The sequence below is a fragment of the Pseudochaenichthys georgianus genome, chromosome 7 (genome assembly GCF_902827115.2).
Source record: "Pseudochaenichthys georgianus chromosome 7, fPseGeo1.2, whole genome shotgun sequence".
Lineage (NCBI taxonomy): Eukaryota > Metazoa > Chordata > Actinopteri > Perciformes > Channichthyidae > Pseudochaenichthys > Pseudochaenichthys georgianus.
Window position 1 is genome coordinate 31,867,317 of NC_047509.1, and position 27,083 is coordinate 31,894,399.

Here is a 27,083-nt window from a genome sequence, read left to right on the forward strand (position 1 = left end):
CCACAATGATGGATAACAGTGAACGGATGGTCAAAGTAAGGCACAAATAAACAGAATCACACTAAGCCTGGTTAGTGTTGCCTGACTTTATAAAGTGTGTTTATAGGCACTACTGCTTGTAGGCAGGCATAACAGTCGACCCATGGGAGGTGGGTTTAGTTTCCTGCACGCCTCGACGTAAGAGAGACGTAAGCGACGCCACCTATTAGCTCCGAAGCTCTTGCCTCTGGACCGACAATTTTTTGGAGCTGGAAGTGAACCCGATTCCGGAGCTAAGAGCCGGCGCCGCTGCGGTGTGAACAAGAAAAACCGGCACTTTTCAGGCTCCAGCTCCGAGCCGGAGCTGAAAAAGCGCTGGTGTGAAAGGGGCAAAAGAGCCTTCGAATGTTCACAGTGGGGTTATTTATCTACGTATTTTATGTTGTACAACAAATTGTGAAAATCTCTCATAATGCTCTGCTAATGATGGCACAGGTATTTGTTGAGTCATCGAAGCAAAAAACGTCTAAAAATACTGTTGAGTTTAAATTAAGAGGACGTACAGTAAGTGGCAAAATGCCAACTCATTCCTGGGGTTTGAGGACTAATTCCGACAGCCCTATATTGGCCCCCAGAAAGTTGGCCATTCTTCGGGCTCCTCTCTACTCATAGGCTCGTGATGTCATCTCTGTTTGTGCTGGAACGCCAACTGCAGTGTCGCTTTGTGTCTTTATCGCCCAGTCTATCTGTATCCTTATCTGCTTCTATTCTCATTATCCTCGCCGTCTAAACTCTCGCTGAGCTTTCCTCCAGCGAGAGGAGACTGACCTAATTGGCACCGAGGATCATTCTAATTTAGCGAATCCAGCCGACTTCTCAACTCTTTTTTTTTGTGCCATCTTTCACTTGATAATAATGAGAAAATATAAGCAAGAACTCCGTGATGTTTGCTCCAGCAAGCGTGTTTCTTCTTCTCTTTTTCCCTTTTTTCCGTCCTATGGGTTTGTTACACAGATCACATTCGCTCGAGCAATTTGCCTTCTTGTCTGAGTCTGAGAAGGGAGGCTTATCTGCACTAACACCCCATCGAGGCAGCGCTTCGTATCCAAATGGGCCCCTGTTAGCATTCAAATCAGGAGCCCCTACCTCCGCTTCCTATTCTACGTTGCTCTTGTGCTCCGTACTGTCGCCCCCACCCTTATTCGCTGTCAACACGCTGGTAAGGGAGGCTGGGGTGGAGAGGAAGAGCAAGCCTGGGCTAGTATTTAATGAGATCAAGAAGTGCGAGGAGGTTTCCTGTCACAAAGTAAACAGGTGATCTCTGGGCTTCTTTCCTCCTCGTCCTCCTCTTCTTCTCAGGAGGTGTGACTGCCGCCTTAACAACCACCAATTTACAGAAGCGCCCAGACAATGTGCTTCTACTTGGCAGCACATGCCTACTCAAACCATCTTCAACAGCAGGTGAATGGAAACTAAATGGCTGAAGGTTATTTCTGCTATACACTGGAGAAGTGCTATTTTATAAGTGGGCATTGTGTAGTGATTGTAGCGTGTGGACTTTTTACCTGTTCTGGCAACAAGGTCATTTCCGCGGCGCCATCAGTGGGTCCTTATTCACATGATTAGACCCAATCGCTTTCTAGTCATCATTGTCTACCTCTAAAAGCACCACAGATGGCTCCCAATGACTTATGATTTCCAGTCATTTCCCATGACTCTCCCCTAGTCTCGAGCTAAAATGTACTACTTTATTTTGAAGTTACTTCTGAGCTGTCTTTGTCATAAATTATGCCTCGAGCCAGTCCCTGCTGCAATACAGTACACATATCAAATGAAAAAGTGTTCGTTAGCGAGTCTCCCTCATCGAACCTCAAAAGGACTTGACAGGAGCGGGGCGGGAAAAGAAACGGGGGTAGAAAAAAAACGTGTCCTGAAGATGAGGAAAGCGAGGTGGGGGGGGAATCCTTTGATCAAGAGCACTCCTCGTAGCACTACTGTCTCCTTACACATCCATAATATATCTGATGCGCACATTCTAGTCCTGAAACACACTAAATGCAATATACCCATCTTCCTTTAAATTAAAGCCTTCATGTTGTTTGTCACAAAAGAGGGGATGATATCAGACATGTGTAAATGTTTATTCTAAAAGCGGCAGGCTTAGGAAATGAGAGGGCTGCCGGCGCTCTCACGGGAGAGCGTGTTTGTCCATGACAGTCATAAATATGTATCACGCAGCGAGGTGACAGCGATAGTAATATGATAGCCGCCTTTTGTCAAGCATATGAATCCAGAGGAAAAGCTGGAATACGGGCGGAATTAAAAAGTTGCACCCTGTCCTATCGTTGGAGTGAGTCACTCAGCGACAAGTGGCACGCTGTTTAATTAGAGTGGAAACAAAGTCCTCCGGGGGGATACCTCTCTCTCTGAGTCTCATTTGTGGAAATGAAAATATTCAGAGGGTTGCTTTTCAGGCGTGTCGATTAAAGCATGCTCGAGCATAGCAATAGAGACTGTGTGTGAATGCAAAGCTCCTGAATCAACTGGAAACCAACCGTGTTTGTAGCAGTACACAGCTGTGGCAGTTCGTCCTTACCCAGGGGTGTCGAGCACTTTTTCAAAACCCAGAATAACTGCTCTGAGCTTCCAGCAGCCACTTAAACAAGGTGGCCTGTCACCCGTGGTGCACTCCAGTGTACAGTCACAGAGGGTGTCCCGGAGTGCAGCCGCTTGACAGCTGTATTCTCCCCTCCTTGGCTTTTGCTAAACCTTGTTTTCATGTCTCTGTCTCCGCCTGCAGCTCTGACGGACCCCTGCTCCGAGGTGACCTGCAGCTACGGCAGCACCTGTGCCGAGTCCTCGGACGGCGTGTCAGCTAAATGCATGTGTCCCCTCGGCTGCGAGGGCAAGCGCGAACAGACCGTGTGCGGCAGCGACGGGAAGGACTACCGCAACGAGTGTGAGCTCCATCAGCATGCCTGCAAGGACCAGAAGAACATCCGGGTGCAGTACCAAGGGAACTGCGGTGAGCTGTCTCTTTATGTTGCTGATACATTCATTTAGGCTATTGGGGGTCCAGCAAAAGGAAACAAGTGGCCATTAGAGTTTGTCAAAGCACAAGGTGCCAACTTTGTATTGTTATGATTTACAAAAATTACAACTAGAAAAAGCACTCATCAAGACCAAAGCAGTTGAACCTCGCTAAATTGTCCCATCAAGATGGCCACATGTGTACCATCGCACGCCATCTCAAGGGGAACATTACTTATGTTGTAAGGAAATCATATTTATTGTCTATTGTTAAAAAATGTCTTTCAATGTCAGTTTTTGAGTCACGAAAAATACCTAGCTATTTAGGAGATACCTTTTCCTATTGAAGCAGTCGGGGGGGGGGGGGGAGTCAGTGACGGTTTAAAATCAATACAAATGTTGTTTACAAAAAGTGTGAATCACCACAGCAATGAGAGGTCCTTGAGCATACGATCATCAAGCAGTAAAAACGAAAAAAACGAATAATACTGTAAGGATCAATATTATTTGAGATTAGCTGTGGAAAGACAGATACACACACACACACACACACACACACACACACACACACACACACACACACCACGATCTCCCTACAGGCTTACACCTTGTCGAGATAATGATAACAAACAAGTGAAAAGCAGAAATCCCTCACGTTGAGCTGCTGGATGCTCGTTTTTTGGGGCACTTTCTCTTGATAAATGACAGGAATCACTACTTTTCTTTCTCCTTTTCTTCTCTGTTTACTACCTCTGGCTTTTTGTCTTGTTTCTCCCCCACAAACCCCCCTTACTTACGGCACGCCTTTGCTAATTCTCATTCTTCAGTCAGGTTGCTTTGCTTCACACAGGTACTCCTGCGGTGCAAATTGTTGTTTTCTCTAAGTAGGTCTTCGCCGCTGTCGTTATCGTCGGGGGCCCGGCTTTCTTTCTTTTTTTTGCTCATCCTTGTTATCATCAGGCGATAGTTGTTTACTCCCGAGGCACTCAACTTTGAGGTTTTGTTTGTTTGTTTGAAGCCAGATGGAGGGAAAGAGAAGCAGACAGCAGCTCTGTCTCTCAGCAGCCTGAGCCTCCGGGAGACAGAGCAGCATGCTGGGGAAAGAGAGATGGATGTGCAGGTCCGCCAGCCTAAGGTTGCTCGTATAAATCCAGCGGGAGTCGGCCAAAGTGACCTGAGTTGGCCCACCCTCCCTGGGGAAGGCCGGGGCTCGGGGGACAAATCGGCCCTTATGGTCCTCTAAATCTCCCTGCAGCCATTTCATCGAAAGCCTCTGCTATTTCAAGTCGCTAGCCCTAGCTGGACAAAGGCGTTTGATTTATACGCACGGCTAGTCTTTGCAGCAAACAGGCCATTCCTTTTGTAATTACCCTACTTGCTCAGCTAGACGAAAGCATGGATCCTGGAAGCTGTTCTTCTCACTTTATGGGAGGTAATGGTCTTTCTCTCAGATAATAGCCTGGCTGGCGGATGAGGCACTGCGTCATGCCGAGACGCTGCATGCATTACGATAAATACAAAAAACCCTGTTTGCTTGGTTACTAGTCCCTGCAAGCCTTTCCATTGTGCTGATAGAAGACAATCCCCGGCCTGGCCAGAGCCGAGCGGCCACTCCGGCCTCCGAGCCCCGCCGCCGCCAAACTCCCTTTTTGTGTCTCCACATTGTTGCTCCTCGCATCCCTGCCAGAGGTCTTTGGAAACCATTCCCCCTTATTCTCTCTTTGTGTTGTCCTTTCCCGACGATAGGGTGTTTCATCCTCGGTGCGTTTTGAATAAGTCGCCGGCAGCTTGGCAGCGATTCGATAAGTCACGGTGCTACATAAATCCTTTGTCTTCCTACATGCTGAAATGCGTGGCGGGCAGGATAAAGCTCCTATAACATGAAGGCACTCCCCCCCGTCCCGCACATCCACAAACCAATTCCATTATGATCACGGCTGATACGGCTAACGCGCCAAGCCGACGGCCCCCTGTAAGCAGGGAGGTGCCAGGGAGCAACTCGGAGCACCGTTTCTTCATCCATTTCCTTGTCTCAACTTTACATCCAAGGTCCTATCAGCTGCTGGGCCCCTGATAGTATCTGTGGAGCCACAGTGATGGAGGGTCATGTCTGCTCTTCCCTTTCTTTGTCTTTACCCGTCTCTTCTTTTTTCAATTTACTAGGCAAACAAAAGTTAATGCTTCCAACCGTTTTGTTGTTTACTGGCATTTAAAAAAAAGGACCTGACCACATCCTGATATATTCTAATGGTGTTTTTCCTCATGCCAAGTAATTGCTGTCCTGTTTTTACAGAGGAACAAAGATTGACTGATATGTTCTTTGATGAAAGCTCTCTTTTTCAATCCCACAGGGTCTAATTAACAAGAATACATTTTGAAATGTAATCCATGATAAAAGTGTTTGACGTGCCTGGCTTCATGAAGGTGCTTCTCTCCACAGACCCATGTAAGGACAATGAGAACAGTCTGACCACGCAGTGCCGGGTGGAGAGCATCACCCGCCAGTCCATCTTCTCTCCCCTGCCGGAATCATGCCCCCCGGGGGGCGAGCCGTTGTGTGCCAGTGATGGACATACATACCCCAGCGAGTGCGCCATGGAAGCAACCGGCAGGCGGAAAGGCATCAAGGTCAAGAAGATCCACAATGGGAAATGCAGAAGGGAGGGTAAGGGCCCGTTTGTTTGAAAGTCAACTGGGATGATTCGATTTCGAACTTTTCAGAATCTTGCTCCATCATAAAGCACGGTTATTGTGGAGCGGAGGGAAGAAACAAAAGTCTGCTCGTGGGTAGACATAAAAGGAAGTAAGGGAAAGACACACTCGTAACTCCAATGCAGGCTTTTTATTTTTACGTCCCACTGTTAGTCAAGCCATTTATGATTCCGCCTGTACTTTGCGTTGTTATGATAGCTATGACTAAATCAGCTCAATACTTTCCACAATCTAGCAACTCAAACCATCCTTTCTGAAATGTAACCTTTTATAACCAACTGATCCACCAGCAATTGGCTATCGTTCTAATTTTCATAAAGAATGCCCAAGCCTTGTGTTTTGGGGAGTTAACCCTTTCCTGTAGCTTGTAGGTGTCTGTGTATGTAAACAGTCAGCAAAGTCCCACACATGAACCAGAACAGCATATGAGGGCCCCTTTAATTCATCTACAACACGTCTGAAGATTCAACTTAAAAACACCCCAACAATGTCATAGATTCTTAAGATATTTGCTTCCAAATGCACGACATGTGTCTACGGAACAGACATCAGAAAACTGTATGTATGGGTTTTAGTATGCAGGAGGCAAAACCGTCACAACACATTTGCACCCCATGGTGATATGTCCAATACACATGACTTATTTCTAATATTTGATCAGGTGTACTGGAGTCGACTGTGTGACTGTGTCCCGCTGCTCGGCACAGAGATAAATCACTCCGGGGTCTTGGGGTCCGTTCCGTATCCATGCCAGCAGTAGTCTGTTATCTGTGCTATTAGAACAGGCAGTTTAAGCCTCAGTCAACACAGACCTGTCAGCTGTTACTGTACATCTGATAGCCATCGGAGGAAATCCAATGTTCCCCTGCTGTGTTGTCGGCCGGGGGCCCGATAAACCCACTGTTGTGTTGATTCAGTCATGTCCTGAGACCCCCTGACAACACCACAACCAGAATAGGTCGCTGCATGACCCCCTTTGGTACAGTCAACACAAAAGTCTGACACACACTTCTTAAACACACACACATCTTCCTGTCCGCCCCGCTTCACAGACTGATGGAGGAGCAGGGGATTAAAATCGCACACATTCCCAGTCTGACTTTATGTTCTTGAGCAAATGGATGATCTTTTTTTCATTTCTTCTCTGCCTCTTTCAAATGAAAGAATGATTCAATTTAAAACAGAGATCCATGAAATCATATCCCAAAGCAAATTACAAATTGGTGTCGTAATGAAAATTGCCATTTGGACTTATAGCCATGACATTACACATCCGTGTAGCCCTCTCGCTCAGATATAGCGGCGATGTAATTAAGTGTGGCATGCCAGGCTTTTAAAGAACGCAGAAGAAGGAATTGAATTGCTGTACCAATTTGATCCACTGATCAGGGATGAAATACATTCCAAGCCTAGTGGACGCCTCCAGAACAGAGGCCTGCTTCAAATTGGATTTGCTCACTTCAATGGCACATTTTCCGTCGAACATTAGCAGTTTTCCTTTCTTTCTTCCCAATTTATACTGTCGATTTCTGCTTAGCGAGTCAAAATGTAATGAATAAAATAGTTTAGACTTTAACTTGACCCTAACGAGGTTTCTAATTTAATAAAGTTTTTTGGGGAACTTTTTTCATTTAAGTTTGGGAGCATGGCAAACGTGATGCTTATCATGGCTTAACAATTACAAAGTGGGATCTTTTTGGCCCAAAAGTTAAGAAACTTTTCTTCAATGTAGTACACACTATCCTGAAGAGGAACTACTGCGAACTATACTTTCAAATAACATCTAAAAGGTTCATCCTCCAAAGTCTTGTTCGGTAAGAGCAATCATTACTCTCCGGAGAATTTACCTCAAGTTCAAACTCAATTTCATCCCGGGCCACATCAGCATTATGTTTGTACTCAAAGGGCCGGTTGTAATTTTAATTATATATAAATATACATATGTAAATATATAATATATATTAAATAATGTATTATATTACATTGTTGGCCCTGCATTGGATTATTATCAGTTCTGGTAATATCTTCCTAAATAACTACGTCTGAAAGCAGAAGTCTAGGGAAAATAATTGAAAGTAAATATTCAACAATTACACCAATTGTATGGTATATTATATTCTTTGCAAGCTCATGCGGGCCACATAAAATTAGGTCGCGGGCCGGATTTGGCCCCCGGGCCTTGAGTTTGACACCCCTGACCTAATACAACATGAAAGACTTCTAAGACAACAACAAATGGACTGCTACAATACCCAGGCAAATACTCACGTAAAGTAATAAAGAGAGACTCCTTTTTATGACTAGTTTTGTATCCGTACACCAGCCAGCTCTTAAACCTCATCTTAAATGTATTATTATTACTTCTTCTATTCAAATATAATAACGTTTTTTTAGTTTTCTTTAGTAGTGAACAGTCCCTAATTATTCTTAAAACCACTAATACACTACAACTAACTCAATCATGGTAACATATAATCATTTTCGGTGAGTTGTCAAACCGCCTTTCTGCTGCTGAGAGAAAAGCTTTTACCCGTACCAACGGCATCAGTCCACCCTAACATGGAATTACTGTTTGAATGGAAATCAAAATGTGCCCGTTTTCAGACTCCTAGTTTGAAATATTTGTTTTGGCTTGCAGAGTTCTTCTGTTATCCTTTCCTCAATAGTAATCAGCCTGTCGCACTTTTATCTAAATAATCCTCTGGAAACCAACTCTTCAAAATGTTTAAAGACGTGTGACAATAAAAGAGAACCTGACAGTCTTTAGTGGCAACATGTTACTATAACAAATGCTTCCATGCAAGTTTGCCGATTGGTTAGGGTTAGGGTTAGGGTTAGGGTACCCTAACCCTAACCCTAACCCTAACCCTAAAGAGAAATCCAAATAGTCTCTGGCTCAGGAGGTAAATGGTTATCCTCCAATCGGAAGGTCAGGGGTTCAATCCCGATTCCCCTGAAGTCAACATGTGAATGTGTCCTTGGATACATCTCCCCCACCTGCTTCTAATGGAATGGACTCATGTGTGGAAATTAGGGTTAGGGTTAGAGCAGGTGGCGACTTTTATGGAAGCATCTGCCTCTCTAGGAAGGAGTCTGAACGGGTGAAGGCTGACTTGTACATTTAAAAGCAATTCGGGATGTCACAAAGACAAAATCTAGTCCATTTACCATTTGGACGATCCACAAATTCTATATAAATGACCTTTTTGTCTTTTGTCAGAGAAATCTCTGAAGCCTTTTGAATGGCCTTGTGTTGAAGGGTGCTATATAAATAAACGTGCCTTTCTCCCCGTCTCCTTCTTCCAGATGACTGTCAGGAGGAGTGTCTCTTCAACTCCGTGTGTCTGGTGGAGCAGCCGAAAGCCCGCTGCTCCTGCGACCCCATCGAGTGCGACGGAACCTACAAGCCCGTGTGCGGCAAGGACGGCCAGACCTACACCAACGACTGCATGCGGCGCACGACCGAGTGTCTGAGCAAGACCCTCATCTCCATCAAGCACCTGGGGCCCTGTGGTGAGTGGAGCCGGAGGAAGAGAAAGGAACTCTCCCTGCGTACTTTGAATGTATATTCAACGTGTGTTTTCCCCTTCTAGGCCAACTGTTTGTATGTCTGTGCTTTACTGAGAAACGGTTCAGTGTGCTCTTTGAGGAGGGGGGGTTTGTTGGGGAAACTCGAGCCGACTGTGTGCCTTCTTTACAAAAAAAACCCGGTGCCTTCACTCCTCCACCTCCCATCCATCTCCTCATCCCTGTCACGCTCCATCCCTCCATCTCAAACTAAATGAAACGCCACCTTCATGTTTCATTCATTCACACTCTCTGTATTCTACTCCTTCACCAGTGCAAGTCTTCCACTTTGGTGGCTTTTGTCGTGTTGTTCCCTCCCTCCTCTTCTGTCTTTGTCTCTTGTGTGTTGCTTATTCTTGTATATAAAAAAAAGCTATTCTTTCTTGTTTCAGTGCGTCACTCAGTCTGTCTGTCTGTCTTTGTCCCTGTGGTCGTCCTCCTGGCTGCTGTCTGGCTGCAGGTGGAAAGTGGGGTCACCCAGTGGGCGACCTCATCAGGTGGATTCTGAGGGGTGAAGCCCTCCCCCCTCGCTCCCAAAGGACCTAACAGCAGGGGTCTTGTACAGCTGTCTTTTTCCTCTCGCTCCTTCTGTCTCTTTGTGTCATCAATGTCCTTTCCGTCTGTTTACCCCGCTGAAAAGATGTGATCCGTGAGGTTGGAGAAGTCTTCCTCTGTCCCTGCTCTCTGTGCTTTATTTCCTGTCAACAAAAACAACTCCTCCTGTTCCTACCTGCCTTCACACCGCTCACATCTGACTCCTGTTTCTCTGCATGCAGAAAGATGCATGCAAGCTCTTAACCTCACACCCCCTCTCACCTCATACAACTTGCACCTAGCTAAAGCAAAATCATTTTAAAAACATTAGCATTAAATGTGAAAAATCTTGGGTAAACTTAATTAGGCCATTATTTAATTAAAATTGCAAACAACTATTGGCAGGTGTCCATTCGGGAGTCGAACAGGCTTGAACAGATGTGTTGACTTTGACTTTATAACGTTTGAAAAACAGTTTCCTGTGACATCATTCACAGGTTTCACACTTTGCGCACCTAAACTGTACTCTATGTATTCATATACCAGTCAAACCTCTAACTAACTGTTTCTAACTTAGAATTAATGGTGGTTTTTTGCATTCATTCTGATCTTCCTTCTGAGAAAAGTAACATCTTTAAAGGTCTTTGACAGTAATCTATGCCTTTGAATCGGGTGTACCTTCACGTTAGCACCTCTTAAGCGCTTTGAGTCATTGATAATGCGCTATAATAAATGTAAGGAATTATTATTATTATTATTAATAAGTGAGTTTTGATTGGCTGATCTTGTAGTATTCTAACCATCTCCTGAATTAGAACCGTCTTTGTTGTTTCCCATCGTAACCCCATACCCCAGCATGCATGATAAACCCGAAGCTTGTGCTGCTTGGTGTCATACCTAATACCTCAACCAACAAATCCACGCAGCAGACACGGAGTGTTATTTTGTCCTGAGTGTCCCTCCACACTGCCATTGTTGTTGTGATAAAACCAGAGGGATGTGTCTGTCCCCCAGGCGTCAGGGTGGAGCTGAATACCAAAGTTATCTCCAGTTGTCAGCATCGGGAGGCTCCAGCTCTCATTAGCATTATTTGTCTATCTGCGCTGCGCATAAATTAAATACGGGGAACCGGCAGCGCGAGCTCTTATGTGTTTTGCTCCGTTTCATTATTTCTGCCAAGTGGTGTTTCAGCCTCCCCTTCCTCCCTCATTTATTTAGTTATTTGACATGCCTTCTCTCTCTTCATCCGTCCTCCCTTCCCGTGCGCATCGCAGCCGTCAGCGACTGGTTGTATGTTTCTTTAATGTATTTGTATTGACATTTGCATATTTTTCAAAACACAGCGCCACAAACGCCCCCCTCCCTCTATTCGGTTTTAATTAAACATCAGAAGAGGCGAGCGTAGGTGCCCACAGAGACTGTTGGTTCAGTCAGACAGATGATATGCAGGCGTGTGTGTGTGTTTGTCCATGCACATGTTAGAACTTTCTTTCTTACTTTCTGTCAGTCTTCTTTCTCCGTCCCCGATCTTTCTATGTGTCTTACTGTCAGTGTTTTATCACACTTAACGCAAAAGGCTTTTTAGGCTCTTCTTCTCGAATCTTCGCGCAGCTGAATTCATCTGGTTAACGACAGCGGTACGAGCCAAAGCAATCAGATGTTGTTGTGATTTAATTGCAATTAACGCATCAAAAGAATGCCGTAATGCAAAATTGTATTAAAAAAAAAGTCTGAATGCATGCTTTTTGGGGGGCTGTCAGCGAGAGAACAAGCACACTAATTGTTAATTGTTTAATTTCTGGAAAGAGTGCATCAAAATATAAAAGAATGTCAGTTACATTTGTCATAAGATGAGAGCAGCATGATTGACTAGAAATGTAAAAACCCACTGGCATTTAAAACATACAAGACATCTTTAACGACTGTTTTCCCTCTATTAAAGATTGATTCAAGAAAGTCCGGAGAACCAGACGTTGATAGGCTTTCGCCAGAGTGTCACGCAAATAAATGAATGGAGAATAAATACAGGGCGTAAATAGCGCTTCATGGCACACATTGTGTATTTTCATGTAATAAGTAAACACACTATTAGAAGGATTAAGTCAAAGTTACAGAGACATAAAAAAAGCACTTTCCAAAATGATGAATGCAATATGAGATTTGTGTTCGGTGCGTCTTTCTGTCTTCTGAAAAGCCTGCCTTGTCAGAGATGGATCAATAGCCCACACTGATCACACACTGTATACAACGTGGGACACACACACGTCTATTGTGCTCTATTGTGCTTGTGCTCTGACAGTGACTGGCAGCGTCAAAAGAAGCCTCCTCCACAATGCTCGCTGTGTGATCGCGGCGCACAGATTTGGAAGGCTTCAGGCAAACTTGCATGTATCTGCAAAGGAAGAGTTTGATATATTAAATTATCATTATTTGATAAATAACGATCCCCCTCCTTGTGTCATTGGCTGAGTGGTGCGTCGGGGCCGGGTGATCGATCGCCCTGTCAGCTGTCAAACGGATGAAATTCTCCAGTTCTGGCACCGTCGTAAATCTACTTCCCTGTGGTTGACAGCGCCCTAATATCAAGCCCCTCCCCCCTCCCATGTCAACCCTCGCCTCCACAAAGAATGGTCATGCAACACATGTCTATATTTCCCGACTGCTGTCCTCCCCGGAACTATTTGATTGATATCTAAAGCTGGTCAATTTACAGATTGAGATGCGTGGCGTTGAACTGATTAACTTACATCCAGGCGGAGTCACAAATCTTTTCCTTGAATCTTAAGTGCCGTGACACTTAAGAGAGAAAATATATTTCATCACCAAAGAGGCAGCTGGTTTGGCATCCAAGTCAACAGTTGTGATTCCTTTCTACTCTGGACTTTATTTCATCATGTTTCATCATACAGAACATTTTAAGTCCTGTTTTTTTTATGTTCCCTTACTTGTATGGTATCAGCACAGCAGGGCAGCAGCACGGAATAAACATGGACGTGTGTGTGCAGGGTTGGATAGTGTTGCAGTTTTCTATTTAGAGGACCAAACAATAGTGGTACATTGGCACGCTAACGTTTTCAAAGACTCAAATAATTTTTTTCTTGCTTCCTTATTTGGTTGGTTCTTTCAAGGCTCATCAAAAGGATTCTTATATGTCGGCTTTAAAGCTGGAAAACGCTGATAAGTCAGGAAAAGACAGAAAGTAGTCCACATCTACCGTGCTTTCCCCACTAATGATCAAAATAGCTTAGTGGGTCCTCAACTCCTCATTGCACCTGTGTGTAATGTACTCTGCGTAATGTGCTTCTGCTTGGACCAGAGATATAGTGCCTGCAGCTTTATGTAAAGATATTCGGAGCTGCAGCGTGAGTAATGAAGCTTTGAAAGGACATGGTTCAATCACCGTGAAGAGTTGTCCCTAACCTGGTTGTGTAGGGGTGTGTGTTTAAGTGTAAAAGAGTAAAAGAGAGTGAACTGATCTAACGGTACAAAAACAGCCAAATATATGAGAGTTATTCACAAGCGACTTACTCAGAAGCAAAGTTGTTTAGGCTAAAAAACAACAACATTTGTTTTCTTTGTCTTGGCTCAAGTTCTATCACTCCCCGCTTCTTTCCCAGAGTGTGTTGTTTCTTCTTTGTGTTCCTCTTCAGGCTAGTTTAGGGAATATTCAGTCGCACTTTTAATCAATCGAAGCTGTGGCTCACCACAACTCCGTGGAGCCTGTCGACGTACTGGCCTCGCGTCTGGTGTTAGCAGAATAGAAAGTGGAGAGTCTCTTAATTGGTAGTTCATGAAGCAAAGATACAAGCCGCAGTCGGGCTTTTAAGACGTGGACAGTTATTTCACAAAACACTGAAACACACGGGAAGAGAGGAACACACTGTCAGGTAAACTAAGTGTGAACAAACGAAAGAGGCTAGTTTTTCTGGGCAGATAAATCTCTTTTCGCAGCTTTTTTGACATGTTCTGTGTGCACAGCTGAGTGTGCATTTTTGATTGCAAGCGCAGAAGAAGACAAATTAACTGAAGGCAGTGCGAGCGAGTTGCTTGAAATGTGTCATCTGTCGCCTTCGGAGGTTAACATGAAATCACTCAACGGCAGACACATTGTCGTTGACAAAGAGCGGGAGAGGAAATGCAGTCACCTTAGGTGTCAAAACTCTGTGAGGAATATTGTATTATTTGCATGTTTATTTGATTAGCATCTCTGCCGGCTGCAGTGATTGGACACAGTCGGCGGCTCGGGTACTGCATGTGAGTCAGCCTGAGATCACTGGTGCTGTTTTTCCTAATCAAGTTAATTAGAGGAAGTGCCGAGGGAGCCGGATTGACAGCAGCCAGGGAGCGCCGGTCCACTTACTGCGACCTGCGGGCTGCCATCCAGCAGACATTGACGAGGATTGAGGGTCAACAGGGTGCCGTCGGTGACTCGAAGCGTAGTCGGTGTCATCAACCAAACAGTCCGCCAATTTATTTGATTTCACTTCCTGTTTCCTCTGCTCTAGCTCTCCAGACTTAATGAAACGTGCAATAAGCACAGTCGTTTTCATTTTCTCTTATGTTTGCTTTTGTATCAAATCGAGAAATCATATTTGAAACTTCCTGTGTCACAATCCTCGAGGATAATATCGCTCGTTTTGGATTCCTTTTCAGACGTCATCTCACCTCTGATGGATACATGTCACAAATATCAGGGATCCCAGCATGCCTTTCTTCTTTCCCCCTCGCAGTTTTTTGTTTGTCACCATATTTGAAGAGCAGCGTGTTCCTATGTGTGATATGTACAGAGCCCCCCCTCCTGCCTGTGATAAGTGTTCACTAGTAGACAGACACAGCCCGCGGGTATCCCTTTTGCTGTATGCTAATATAGCCTTTTGTCTGCACCTCCCTTTCCCCTCGACTAATATAATACATAAATGCTTTTAATGTGAGGGAGGCAAGGGGACTCGGATCAAAGCCCTGCAGGTGAAAATCAAAGAGGGCGGGGCACGATGAAGATTGGAGTCCCGCGTTGTGATAGGTTGTTGGTGATTCTCCCTGCCAGTTGGCTACTACAAGCATCACCTGGATTTCACCGATTCACTGCCCCGCAAAAAAAAAAAAACAGGCAGCAATTTGGAATTGCACACAGACCCCGAGGGGGGAAAAGTCCAATTTACATATGTATGAGCTGAGCGGAGATGGGAGGAAGCTCTCGCCAAAATAATCTCCCAGCATTTCAGCGACATGTTACGGGGAGGGGGTTAACAGTGCGCCCGCTCACTGCAGCAATGAGCTGTGCCATCACGGCCACCTTACAGGGGATTTGTTAAGCTTTAGAAGTGGCTTTACCAGTCGGATAACATTATTAAGAGGGTGGTAATGATACTGGACAGGAGGGCATATATCAACATCGGACGAGCATGTCCTTTCAATTTCTTCATCCAAGACCTCTCGTGTTGATATAGCACGGCCTAACCTGTAGTAATCCCCTCCGTGGCCTGAAGCAGGGTCGTGCCATTCAAATACCACACTAATTAGGAAAGAGAAGTTACACAGCCGCCGGCAGTGAGGAGACACACTCAGGTGACACCCAGAATGTAAAGTCTCTTCCACCAGCCTCACGGTACGGGAACATACTGTAGCAGAGTGCACAGCTGCACGGCAGAATCCCTGATTAGAAAGAAATATTCATGATTTTTTTTCCACAGTTTGCTCCTGACTTCTCCCCAGCCCACTCACTGCACCTGCTCAGCCACTAAAAGAATGCCTCGGCCACCAGGCGTATCACGTGTGTGGCACTGCAGATGTTCCCATTCAACTGTCAAGCTAATTCCCTCATAGAAATAAAAATAGCTTTGTTTAAACCCGGCAACTCGGGTTTGTTCTGGACCTAGCTGACAAAAACACTGATACGTGCATGAAGAAGATTGCATGTAAGTGTCTGGGAGGCAACCAGTGAGAGAGAAAGAGCTGGAACAGGCTTCTGAACAACATCCCACAAGCCTTAGTTGTGACAGACTGCCATTTCAAAGCTCCTGCTTGCAACCAAGAGAAAGACAGCTTTTTAACTGTGTCATAAGATTGTTACACTTGGGGGATTTTGGCATGTCTTTCTTTTTTTCTTACACCCTTTCCACTTAATAAATCAGGCAGAAATGGTCCCCCCCAGAGGATGATACAAAAAATTAGTTTTGGAGGGGTATTTTCTTTCATCTTTGTTATGGGTGTGAAACAAAGAGAAAAGGAGACTAAGGCGTTATCAGAGGCTGCAGTTGTGTTTGAGGAACCCGTCCTTGGGAAGTGGGCTGGTGAACTTTCATGCAGACCAAGGTTGCGCGGTTAAGCCCGGATCACAGGCTTACGACTTATGTTACACACACACACACTTTCAGACACATGTGAGGAAGTCGGTAAGACATCACGGGAACTCAATTGTTTTTGAAGGTGTGCCAAATTAAGCATCATTGAGGCTGCGGCCCCACGAGGACGAAAACGGCTAAACGCATAGGATTAACGCAAACGCAATCGCAAACGCAATCGCAAACGGCTTCCGTCCACATGCAATAATTATCCGGATAGTGTCTGCCCACATGAGACCGCTCCGTTTAGCTCCAACCGCTGGAGAAGCTGCAGTACATATGCAGGAGCCTCTACGTGGCGCTGTAACTTCCTCCACAAAAGCAGCGAAGAAGCATGGTTGTCATGGTTGCCCTTCTGTTTATTCTCCGCGGTGGGGGCCGAGGGAACCGGGCAGAGTTTTTCGCCAGTCAGCGTGTATTAAAGTTGAAATCTTCCGGACACAATTATAAAAGTGCCGGTCAAAGGTCTTCTTTGTTATTTATTGAGCTTTAAAACAAATGAATAACGACTCTATATAATATAATGATAAAATACACGGAGCCTCGCTTTTTCCTCCTTCTCTTCGGACAGCGTCAGTGTCTGTCTCATGCAGCAGCTGATCCAGTAATGAGTGACCCGGCCGACAGTAAAAAATAAACTAGTTTAGGGAGTTTGAGAGGTAATTAAAATAGCTAAGGGTGATGATCTGACTTGAAGTGTGTGTGTTGCTGCAGCGGGAGGAGCTGCAGGTGGGCAGAGCTGCGTGTCTCCGTCCTGTCAGATTAGACTTCACTCGCGAGAGAAAGATAAATAATCTGAATTCAGGATGCAGTTTACTTTGACGCGGGGGTGAGCAGCAGAGGTGGGGAGAGGCGGGGCTATTGCCTCATCATTATTGCTGTAGATGTTGCACAAACAACTGTAGCATGGTCAATAGCGTCCGGAGCACGATAGCAACTCTGCGATCCGCCATTGTTGTTGTTGTTGGTGGCGAAACACTTCAGCACTGGCGCGGGGTAAGCGGAGGTGAGCAGAAGAGGTGGGGAGAGGCGGGGCTATTGCGCAATCACTATCAGTGATCTGAAAATGTCCGTATAGGGCGCACACACGGAGCTGTTTGACCCCCCAGAGAGTGGCGTATGCATTTCTATCCACCTTGGGACCCGTTGTCGTTTCCTCAGTCGTTTAGTGCTGTATTCGGTCGTCCTCGTGTGGCCGAACGGTCTATATGACACTAAACAGTAACGCAAACGACCAAATTCGTCCTCGTGGGGCCGCAGCCTGAGAAGCTTACATATTTGTGTAGCACCTCCAAGCTCTTTAGAGAAAGCAGCTTGGTATCCAAACACACAAAACAATAGATGTCTTCCGCCTTCTAAGTATGGAAGATTTGCTTCAACAATGGGGTCCTTGCTCGACATCCAGACATATTTGTTAAGCCAAAAGTTAGCAGTAAATATAGTAGGAGATAATGGAAAACCATAGTCACCAATTGGTGCGTAGACTTTGGCTTTGGTGTTTGGTGTTGTTTTTGGACTACCAAAAGTGCCTTTATTCAAATAAAAGTTTTGGAAGGGGGAGACAGAGGGGATGACGAGCATCAAATGGTCCCAGGACAGATTCAAACCCGGGTCGTCCGCATGTACATGGGTCACCAGCTCCACCAACTGAGCTAAACGACGGCCATCTTGGTTTTCTTTTGCCTCCAGACAAAGTTAGTGTCTAAAGTTGTAAGAAAAATGTTGGCAATAACACAGACCAAAAAGAATCATGTGTTAAAGAAAGCATACCTTAAATCCTTAAACATACCCAGCGTTATAGTATAATTATTTGTTAATGAGACCTTAATTAGCTAAATTAATATCAACCTGCAACGAGAAACCCTTGGAACTAAAACTGTAAACTTACTAGGAAGATGTTCACTGGGTGAACTAATCAAGTGATAATTAGGGTCATTTTCTCATAGACTTCTAGAAAAAAAAAAAACAGAATAGAATAATTATTGCAACCACTATTTTGACTTCACTTTTCAAGCGAGATTGCTTCTTTTGGATAACCTTCAGTATACAAACTTTTTTACACTAAACCTCAGCTGTAATGTTTTAAAGTTAAGATGAACCGGTAACAATTGCATTACCTATCCCATTGCTTCAATCAACGTAAAACAACGTAATGGCCTCCGGTGATCATTTACCCCAGCATAGGCGCTACTACTGAACGATCCTGAGCTGATAAATTAATCACGAGGCTCCAAAACATGACAAGTTGCCCCCTGTGATGCCATCTAATCCCATAATAGTCGCAATAATGATGGAGCCATGGGTGGTGTCATTACACGGGGCAGTTTCCATGACACCAACCCCTCTAACAGAAGCTAAAATAAAAGAGCAGAAAAGGAGGAAGTTTGCTTGACATTCTGTTTAGAATGCACCTCTTTGAGCACTTCTCATCAGGAATGATTTGATGCCTTCCTCTGCTTTGTCCACCAATCTGCAGACACGCCACATTTAGCTGAGTGATCCGCCCCCCATGCGTGAAGCTTCCCAAATGAAAATTGCATTGGACTCCGCTTATCGTCTCTTGCTTACCCTTGATACCAGAGTGTATACCGTCCTGACGTAAGGCTCAGACTTTAACCATCAACCCAAGCACCACCACGCCATATAACATTTGTGATTGACACATGAAGCTTTAAAAAATGGATTGTGTCAGGACGGTACGCCATGATCAAAGAGTTCTTCGTAGCCTTTTTCTCCACTCTCTCCTGATCATGTCAAGTTATATCAGCCAAGCTGACACCCATGTTCCCACCACCGAGAATCACAGGTGCAACACCCAGTCGTGGTTTTAATGAAGTCCTGCTGGAGCTTGTGCGTGAGAGGGAGAGACTGGAGCAGACACCTCTCTGTGATGTTCACATTTCATATCTGCCTCAGCCCAGGAGCTCGCCTTTTGTGAATTATTAAGCAGAGGGCTCTTTCTTCTCTTCTCCTCTTCTTTTATTTCCCTCTGCAGCTTCTCTCACACGCACGTCTTTTCCCCGCTCCTCCGTGTCAGTTCAAGCAGCTTTGGCTGAAGCGGTGGCTCTCACTGAGATGCAAATGACTTTCTTTGAAGGGGCACATTGGGAACGTCAATTAATCCGGGCGTTTATTGCCCCCCAAAAAAAGGAAATGTGCAGCCATTGTTTGTAGGCCGTTTCATCTCGGTTGTGCTACGGGGCTAGATGTTTGTATCCTCTTCCCTTGTGCCATCGGATTCTTTAAAGATGCAGGATACATCAGGGTAGTCACAAAGGTGTGGACATGACATAGGACGCACAGATTTACTGCATATGACATCATATCGCCGAAACCTCCCTTTCTAACAACCAACCTGCAGTTCCCCGTGTAGCTACGCTCTAACACACCTCCCCGTGACCTTTGCCCTTTCCAGTCCCAGACCTCTCTCCAACCTCTACCATGTATCCTCCCCACTTCCCATCAACCCAGTCCAATACCCCCCTCCTCTAACTCTGCCCTCTATGACTTCGGCCTTCAGATCTCAGCATACCGAGCCCCTGCCTTGTTAAGGTGTGTGATCACGGGGCGGTGTGCGTGGTGGAAAACGACGTGCCGGTGTGCGAATGCCCCGAGGCCTGCCCGCAAACATCGGACCCTGTGTGCGGATCCGACGGCCACAGCTACGGGAGCCCCTGTGAAATGAGAGCGATGGGTTGCGCCCTGCAGAAGGCCATTCACATCCAGCACAAAGGACCCTGTGGTGAGTAGCCGCACCGCAGTCACATTACATTACACAGTAATGCACCGCTCACTCATTGAATCACGATGAAACGGTGAATTATAGCTCACAGGTAGGGAAAGATGTCTCCTTGTGGAATATAATTAGGATCAAATTAATTAATGGTGCTACATTACCCACAGGCAGAATTATATTGCTAAGACATTAACAATGAACATATATGGAATTATAATCATGCTGGCCCCCTCAGGGCTTCCCTTGCATATCCAATAAAGTCAAAACAGTTCGTCATACAGCTTTAGGTCTCTCACTACTACAGGTGGATAAGGAACATATGTAATAGATATCACCCCTGTTGATTACACACTTCAAGGCAATTATTTTTAGTATTACAAGTTTCAATTTTTTTTGATATTTTATGTTTACATGGTTAAATAAGTTTGTCCTCATTTGCATAGATTCCTATTACAGAAATCTGAAAATTGGAAATAAAAAATGGTTATTGTTTTATTTTGTTGACAAGTTATAGTCAAAGGTCTTCACTGAAGAAGTTAAGAATATCTTTTTGGATCACTCCATAAATACAAATTATGTCAAAAGTCATTACAAAAAGTATGTAGATGTTATTTCGGTCTGGTTATGAATGAAACACAATAAACAAAACAACGACAATTGAGAAACGGTATTTAAAGATTTGTGTTTTTGAAACTGTATAAAAAATGTTTCTTAAAAATATGAATAAGGAATTGCTTTTTCGTGAATTATGCAGAGATTTAAAGTCATAGCTCGACAATGTTTGTATAATAAACACCTTCATGTTATCTTTCCACATGAAGTAGAATAGCCCAAACATTTGAAATCGACCAGTGTAGAAAAACCTTTAGTTTCTCGCCTTAATGCATCTCTTATCCGTGGTCCATTACTCTTCATCTCTCTCCTCCTGCTCTACTCCAGCCCTTCCATAACAACAACAACAACAACAACACTCTGATTTGCCTGTTTTGACCTTTAAGTAAAGGTGCACTTTACTCCTGCTGAAAGAGAATACCAACCGTACTTATCCACGTTGGCTACATGAGGCACTTGGCTTTGTATCAGAGAGTCATTAGCACACCAGCCACAGCAGAGCTGGTACAACATATCTTCAGATCCACTTTGCAGGCACGCAGCCATGCGGGCAGATTACTTACAGCTTGGTAGACCCACTTAGAGAAAACTCTTAATGGCTTAATGCCATTTTAGAAGGCCACTTTTCCCATGGACTCTAATTGGTGAATGAGTATTCTTCCTAGTCTACCATCCAGCCCTTTGCTGTTCACACGCGCTGGGCAGAAGCACAGCGGTTATTAGCCCCTTGGCCGGACTCTCTATGCTACCTCATGCACTGTTTTCCTACAATAGCCTTTTTTTTCTTCCTGCATATTTTGAAGACCATAACTATAAAAATGTGTCGCCCTCTGCGGTGTTATGCTTGCTGAGCAGTTAGCTGAATGATCATAACTTAGTCTGATATAAAATCGCACCCTTCTGGTTTGTCCTCAAAAGTGCGGTTTATAGGTGGAGTTTGTTTATCCAGGCTCGTGTGTTTTTTATAGTGTTCTGAGTCTCTGTTCTGAGAAGATGACAGGGTTCGTTGTTGGAACCGCCTGGCCTGCGCTCCCTCTCTGCCTGCCTGCGTGTTGCATCTGTCATACTCCCCCTACCAGCATCCACTAAATTGAAATCCAGCGCAAGGATGTATGCCAACAGGAAATGGAGCGAGAGCAGTGTTTGGTCGGTGGGCAGACTCCATTTGGTGCGCAGGTAGACGACAGGTCTGTCGGCCGCTGGTCCCACGGCAGTAATTAATAGTCTTTATTTTAAAAAGCGGGAAGCAGAGCAAGCTGGCGTAGCGGGGGGGAATGTCTGTTATCCAGCACTATGGATGGTTATTGGCTCCCATAGGAAGCAGGCCTGCGTCAGCGCAATGGTGCCATAAAAACGCTGAGGCATTGGCTTGCCGGGCGCGAGCCAGCCGAGGAATGATGGCAATGGTAATGGGGGTTATTTCTGGGCTGTTTGCACAGCTTTACTGAGCCTCATTCAGCACCATAACAACTGACTGACTTAAGCTATTATCTCACCTGATTATCGCAGGCTATTCCCCCAAGTAATATACTATACATGTTTATGGAGCAGAAAGGGAGAGAACGGGAAGGAGCATATGCCGCCTTCGGGTGCTGTGAAGCATCTGAATTTAAAGTTGAAGTCATGAGCAACGGAATAATGTGGTTTTTGAGTAACCCCGACCCTTATCATTTTCATTTTCTAGGTTCTTCACTTTGATTTCTCCTTGTTTTCAATAATGATACGTCTTATTTTCTAAGGTCACTTCATATTCACTTCATATTTATTCAAATAGAATAGACATCAAAATGGTTTTATTTGTATAACTTGTTTTGTTACTTTCATCCAAACGCATTTACTTAGCGTACAAACCCAAAAGTAGGGGCTTAAGGAAGGCAGGTGAGGGCAGTAAGGGTTTAGGAGGTTGCCTTGACTTGGCATGTGTGCTTAAATGTGTGTGTACTGTATATGTGTGTGTGTGTAGCTTTCCACAGCTCCTCATGGGCAAAGCCGTCTTTTCATTTCCTTGGCTGCGAGCTGGGAACATAGCGGTTATCTATATGGCCCAGGTGCTAACCCGATAGCAGTATGAGTGAGATTACTTATTATTCTCACATTCTTTCCTGCTCTTGCATTTTAGTGGAGGGGCGACCTTGTAACACGGGCAGGCCCGGTTAATATACCCCCTCAGCTGGATATCAGACGCCTTGAAAAAAGGGTCCATTCGTACGGCTTTACCCCAACACATGAGGGCAGAGGCAACACATTCACCCCTTTTTTCTCCCACAGGTGTTTGGAATGATATACACCTTTGAGTAAGAAATATAGGTTATAACGGCAGCATGAGAGCGGCTAGGAAAGAGGGAGGGGAAAGTAATAAATGCTGGGAGGGGGAGGAGACGGAAGTAAATAAGATAAAGAGAAGCAGAGCAAGTGGGGGGGGCAGAGTTAATAGTGTAGCGGCCGAGCAGGCATCGACTGGGGTGTTGTTATCACCCGGGCATGTTCAGAGTCCTTGGAAGCACAAACCAGCCTACTCCTGTCTGCTTAATACAGAGTCAACTCTCCGCCTAGACCCCCTCAGCCGCAATTCCAGGTTGTTCCCCAGTGAGGGATATCAACAAAACGCTGCAAAGCTGGAAGGTCTTTGATTTGTTTTTTCACCTCCTCAATGACTCAATCCTTCGTGCCTTCAATGCCTCTTTGTACATCAAGCTGCCGGTGTTTCTCACCCTCACTTCCAAGAGCAGTGCTAACACAGCTGTCACAAAGCAACAACAAACATTAGCACCTTGTTGTCAAGGGGACTTGAAGGGGACTCTATCTAAATTCCTATCAAAAGTTTGACAAGGCAAGACATAGGGAGAAGATTGATGACGTAAAAAAAGAATTGATGTTAATATACAGCATCTTTGTGTTAAGATAGTAGTCCTTTGTTTACTTCCGTGACATAGTTCAATCAGTCCGCAACACTCGCCCTGCTATTGGCTAGCGTTCCAACACATTGTACATGATAAGGGCTAAGGGGCGGGATATCTCTAAGTAGTTGACCAATCACAACAGAGCTCGCCAGCTAATCAGAGCAGACTGGGCTCTGGTTTCAGACAGAGGGTGGAAAGAGGTGCTTCAGCCCAGGCAGTATGAGAGAAATAAAGAGCTTTTTGAACATTAAAGCATGGAGACATGTCACATATGAATATGTACCCTGAATAATAGCGTAATATTGCCCCCTTTAATGAACACAGTAGCTTCCTAATTAAAAAAATGCTCAGTGTGTGAGTATAACAGGCAGGGAAGAACCATGTCAAAAACTAATTCTTGAATACACAAAATACAAATATGAATCTAAACATTTGCACTTTAACCCCTTTTTGTTATGAATAGTGCACACATATTCTCAAACGTTTATGATCTGGGCACCAGTTCTGGCTCAGATTCATACGCCAGAAGCCATTTCACGGCCAGAGCAGGTCCTATTTGGTGCTTTGGATTCAGTTGGTATTATATTTCATTAGAACTACCATAAGAAGGTCTTAAAATATCTTACTTTGATCTCGGTCACACTGAGTTGTCCCGTACATATTACTGGCTGGAGAGATGTGTGCATTGGTGGACATGAAAGCACATGTAAATGAGATGAGCACATTAGAACCCATCTTGATGCCTTGCCTGCCAGACTCTTTAGCTTAAAGTCTCATCATGTCATGCTTGTGAAGTTCTGAAGTAAAACATTCACTAAAACTCAGATTTGTAGATAACTTAATCTGAGATGACACGAAATGGACATCTTAACACTGCCAGTAATGGCGACAATTCCCCCCTCTGCTCTTGGCTTTGAACTGCAACTCCTCTCCTTCTCCGTGTGTGTGCGGTGTTGTCTGGAGGATCGTGCGGAGCCAGGTGCCGGGGACATGAGCAGATAAATAGGCGAGGTTGCTATCAGGACACAAGGCCTGATAACGGGCAACTCTCGGCACCGCCACTTCCTGATGTATACCTCCCACAGCCAAAGAGGAACCACACCAATTCCCATTTGATATATTATGTGTATTTATCTACTTTACATGGGGGAAGATTATAAATGCTTTAAGATGTTAAGACAGGAAGCGTGCCCAGAAACACCCTCAACAGCCAAACTAGAAATACACATTGTTTTAACAAAAAGAAAAAGATCCTGCATGCTCTTCTCATGCAATGTGTAAGTATAACATTAGTAATATAGGAATATATTGCTCCTACGGGCAACATGCTGGTTGTTCAGTTCTCAGTCTCCTATTCGAAGCAGAGAGTGGATGCCAGCACTAGCCAGCACAGCACTGATCGCTGCACCACCACGCCCCTTCCCGCTGCCTCCGTCTTACTTTAACTATATATTTATTTGTTGTTCCTTTATTTTATTTTATTTTCTCTTCACTATATATGTAAAGCGTCTTTGAGCAGCTGTAAAAGCGCCAACAAATTAAATCTATTATTATTATTATTATTATTAGACGGAGAGGCAATAGAAGACTCAAAGAGTAATAAACAGATGATTAGTGTGGAAAGAGAGTTCCAGCGGCCGGCCTCGTCCCTCTCCATTAGTGCCAAATCAGCAGCGGTTATTAGCTCGCCCCTAATTGAATGTGATGGCGAGCTGGGCTAATGCAATCCTCCAGGTGTAATTGGTGTCAGAGGGATAGGCGCATCATACTGCTCGCCTGTCTGCTGCTTACGAGGCCTCGCATTTGCCTTCTCATTTGTTTCCCGGCCCCATGCGGCATCAGTCAGTACCCTGAACATCCCAGCCTGCCTTGCTCCAACTTATAAGCTCTCTAAGTCTGTTTTGGATGATAGTGGGAAAGTGGCATATTGATAAGCAACTTTCCAAAGGGAGTGCATTGAGAGAGATGCGCTGCAGTTTCAAAAACCATGCAAAAATAAAAACACAAATGTGCCACTACACATACAAATGAAGAAACATCTTCACTTACTTACGAGAAGCACTGCATAAGAAAAAGGTGACCGGAGCGTTGTTTTTAGCGTTAGAATCATGCGATAACATTGTTAAAATAAATGTAAATATTAGATCACTGTCCAGTGACAGTTGGCCAACTTTATAATACCTGAATGTCAACAAGCGCTCCGGTCCCAGCTGTTTGCATCACTTTTTTGTGTCATTGTTTCCGTTGTGTGTCGTCAAGCTGGTGAATTGATTCTAAATGCTGCACTTGTGTTGTCAAGTTGGTGAATTTGCACGTATTTTGGCACATTTAAGATTCTTTATTTTGCATCGTTTTTGAAACTGCAGGACATTTCTCATAATTGAAATGTTTCGGGCAATTATAGCGAGTTTGCACCTGGCGGCCACCGTAGGAATGCAACTAGAAAAGTGTGTATTTTCTGATTCACTTCCCAAAGCTATGGCAGTACCTGCTGCTCAGAATTCCCCCAAAGGACAGTGTTGTCGTGGTGATGAGCACTACCTGGCTGTCACTAGATATACAGCAATTGGCATTCAATCCAAAGAGTTCAATTCTTGTCCCATCAGACCAGAAAATCCTTTCAATCATGCTTTCAGAGTCCTTTAAGTGTCGATTGGCAAACTCCCCTTTGCTGTCTCGTGGCCTTTTTCTCAGAAGTACCAGTTCGGACTCCTTTCTCCTGTAATGTCCTGATTGATGGAGTGCTGAAAAGACGGTTGTCCTTCTGCCAGCTTCTACTATTTTTGTGAATGCCTGAAGCTGTCAGTTAAAGAGAGGAACGTTTTGGGTAGTTCAAACATTTCTTCAGTGATGGAGCCCACTGTGCTTCCTGGAATCTTTCTGCACTTTGGCAGCATTTTCCCCCCCTTCATCTGCGGAGAGTTATTTTGAATTTCATGGCTCGGTTTTGAGTGCACACATGCATCTGAACCGTGACACATTCTAATAGAGAGGCGTGTGCCTTTCCAAAGTATTTCAAATCAATTGAATCTGTCCCAGGTGGACTCCAATAAAGTGTTACATCCATTCTACACGGAGGACCCAGTTCACAAACGGTTTGCGAAGATGCTAGAGCTGTACAAATAAGACCAAAAGAAACTCATTCTCAATCATTGCTATTGCACTTATTTAAATGAGGTCAAATGGTGTGAAACAGACACCTTTAGATATATGGCAAAAACTGTCCAATCCACATGGCATGGCAGTGATCATGGCAGTGTTTGTTGTTGCCAGGCGATAGCTCCAACTCATGTATTTCCTGATCCAGTGACAGACTGCAATGACAGTTGTGTCATGAAAAATAAATGAAAAAAGCTGCTCGACCTGTCCTTTTTGAAAATACCAATAATAGAATAGAATTTTCTAAACAAATAAACTCATTATGTATCCCCTTTTCCCGACAAATAGAAGGCGCATTGCATGCAGATTCAAAACGTAGTGGGTGTTCATTATCTTTTGTAAAGTCGACCTTGATATGAGGCAGATACTGTAGCAGTTGCACATTATGCACAATTCATCTTCTCATCAGCGGCCACAATCCATGTTGGGGAATTCACCGCTCAGTATGGAAACTTTGCATCTCTGCACTTCTCCTATGTCTGCATCATTAAACTACGCCTGCTGTCAGAATCA

General features: G+C 44.6%; 1 protein-coding gene across 1 annotated transcript in view; it reads left to right on the forward strand.

Moving 5' to 3' along the window:
• Positions 1–27,083, forward strand: part of agrn (agrin) — a 295,804-nt gene that overhangs the window by 180,308 nt on the left and 88,413 nt on the right. Inside the window, exons 5-8 of the mRNA XM_071203838.1 lie at positions 2,780–3,004; positions 5,450–5,674; positions 9,028–9,234; positions 19,684–19,905. Of these exons, the coding sequence (XP_071059939.1) occupies positions 2,780–3,004; positions 5,450–5,674; positions 9,028–9,234; positions 19,684–19,905 (879 nt within the window). The remainder of the gene's footprint in view (positions 1–2,779; positions 3,005–5,449; positions 5,675–9,027; positions 9,235–19,683; positions 19,906–27,083) is intronic.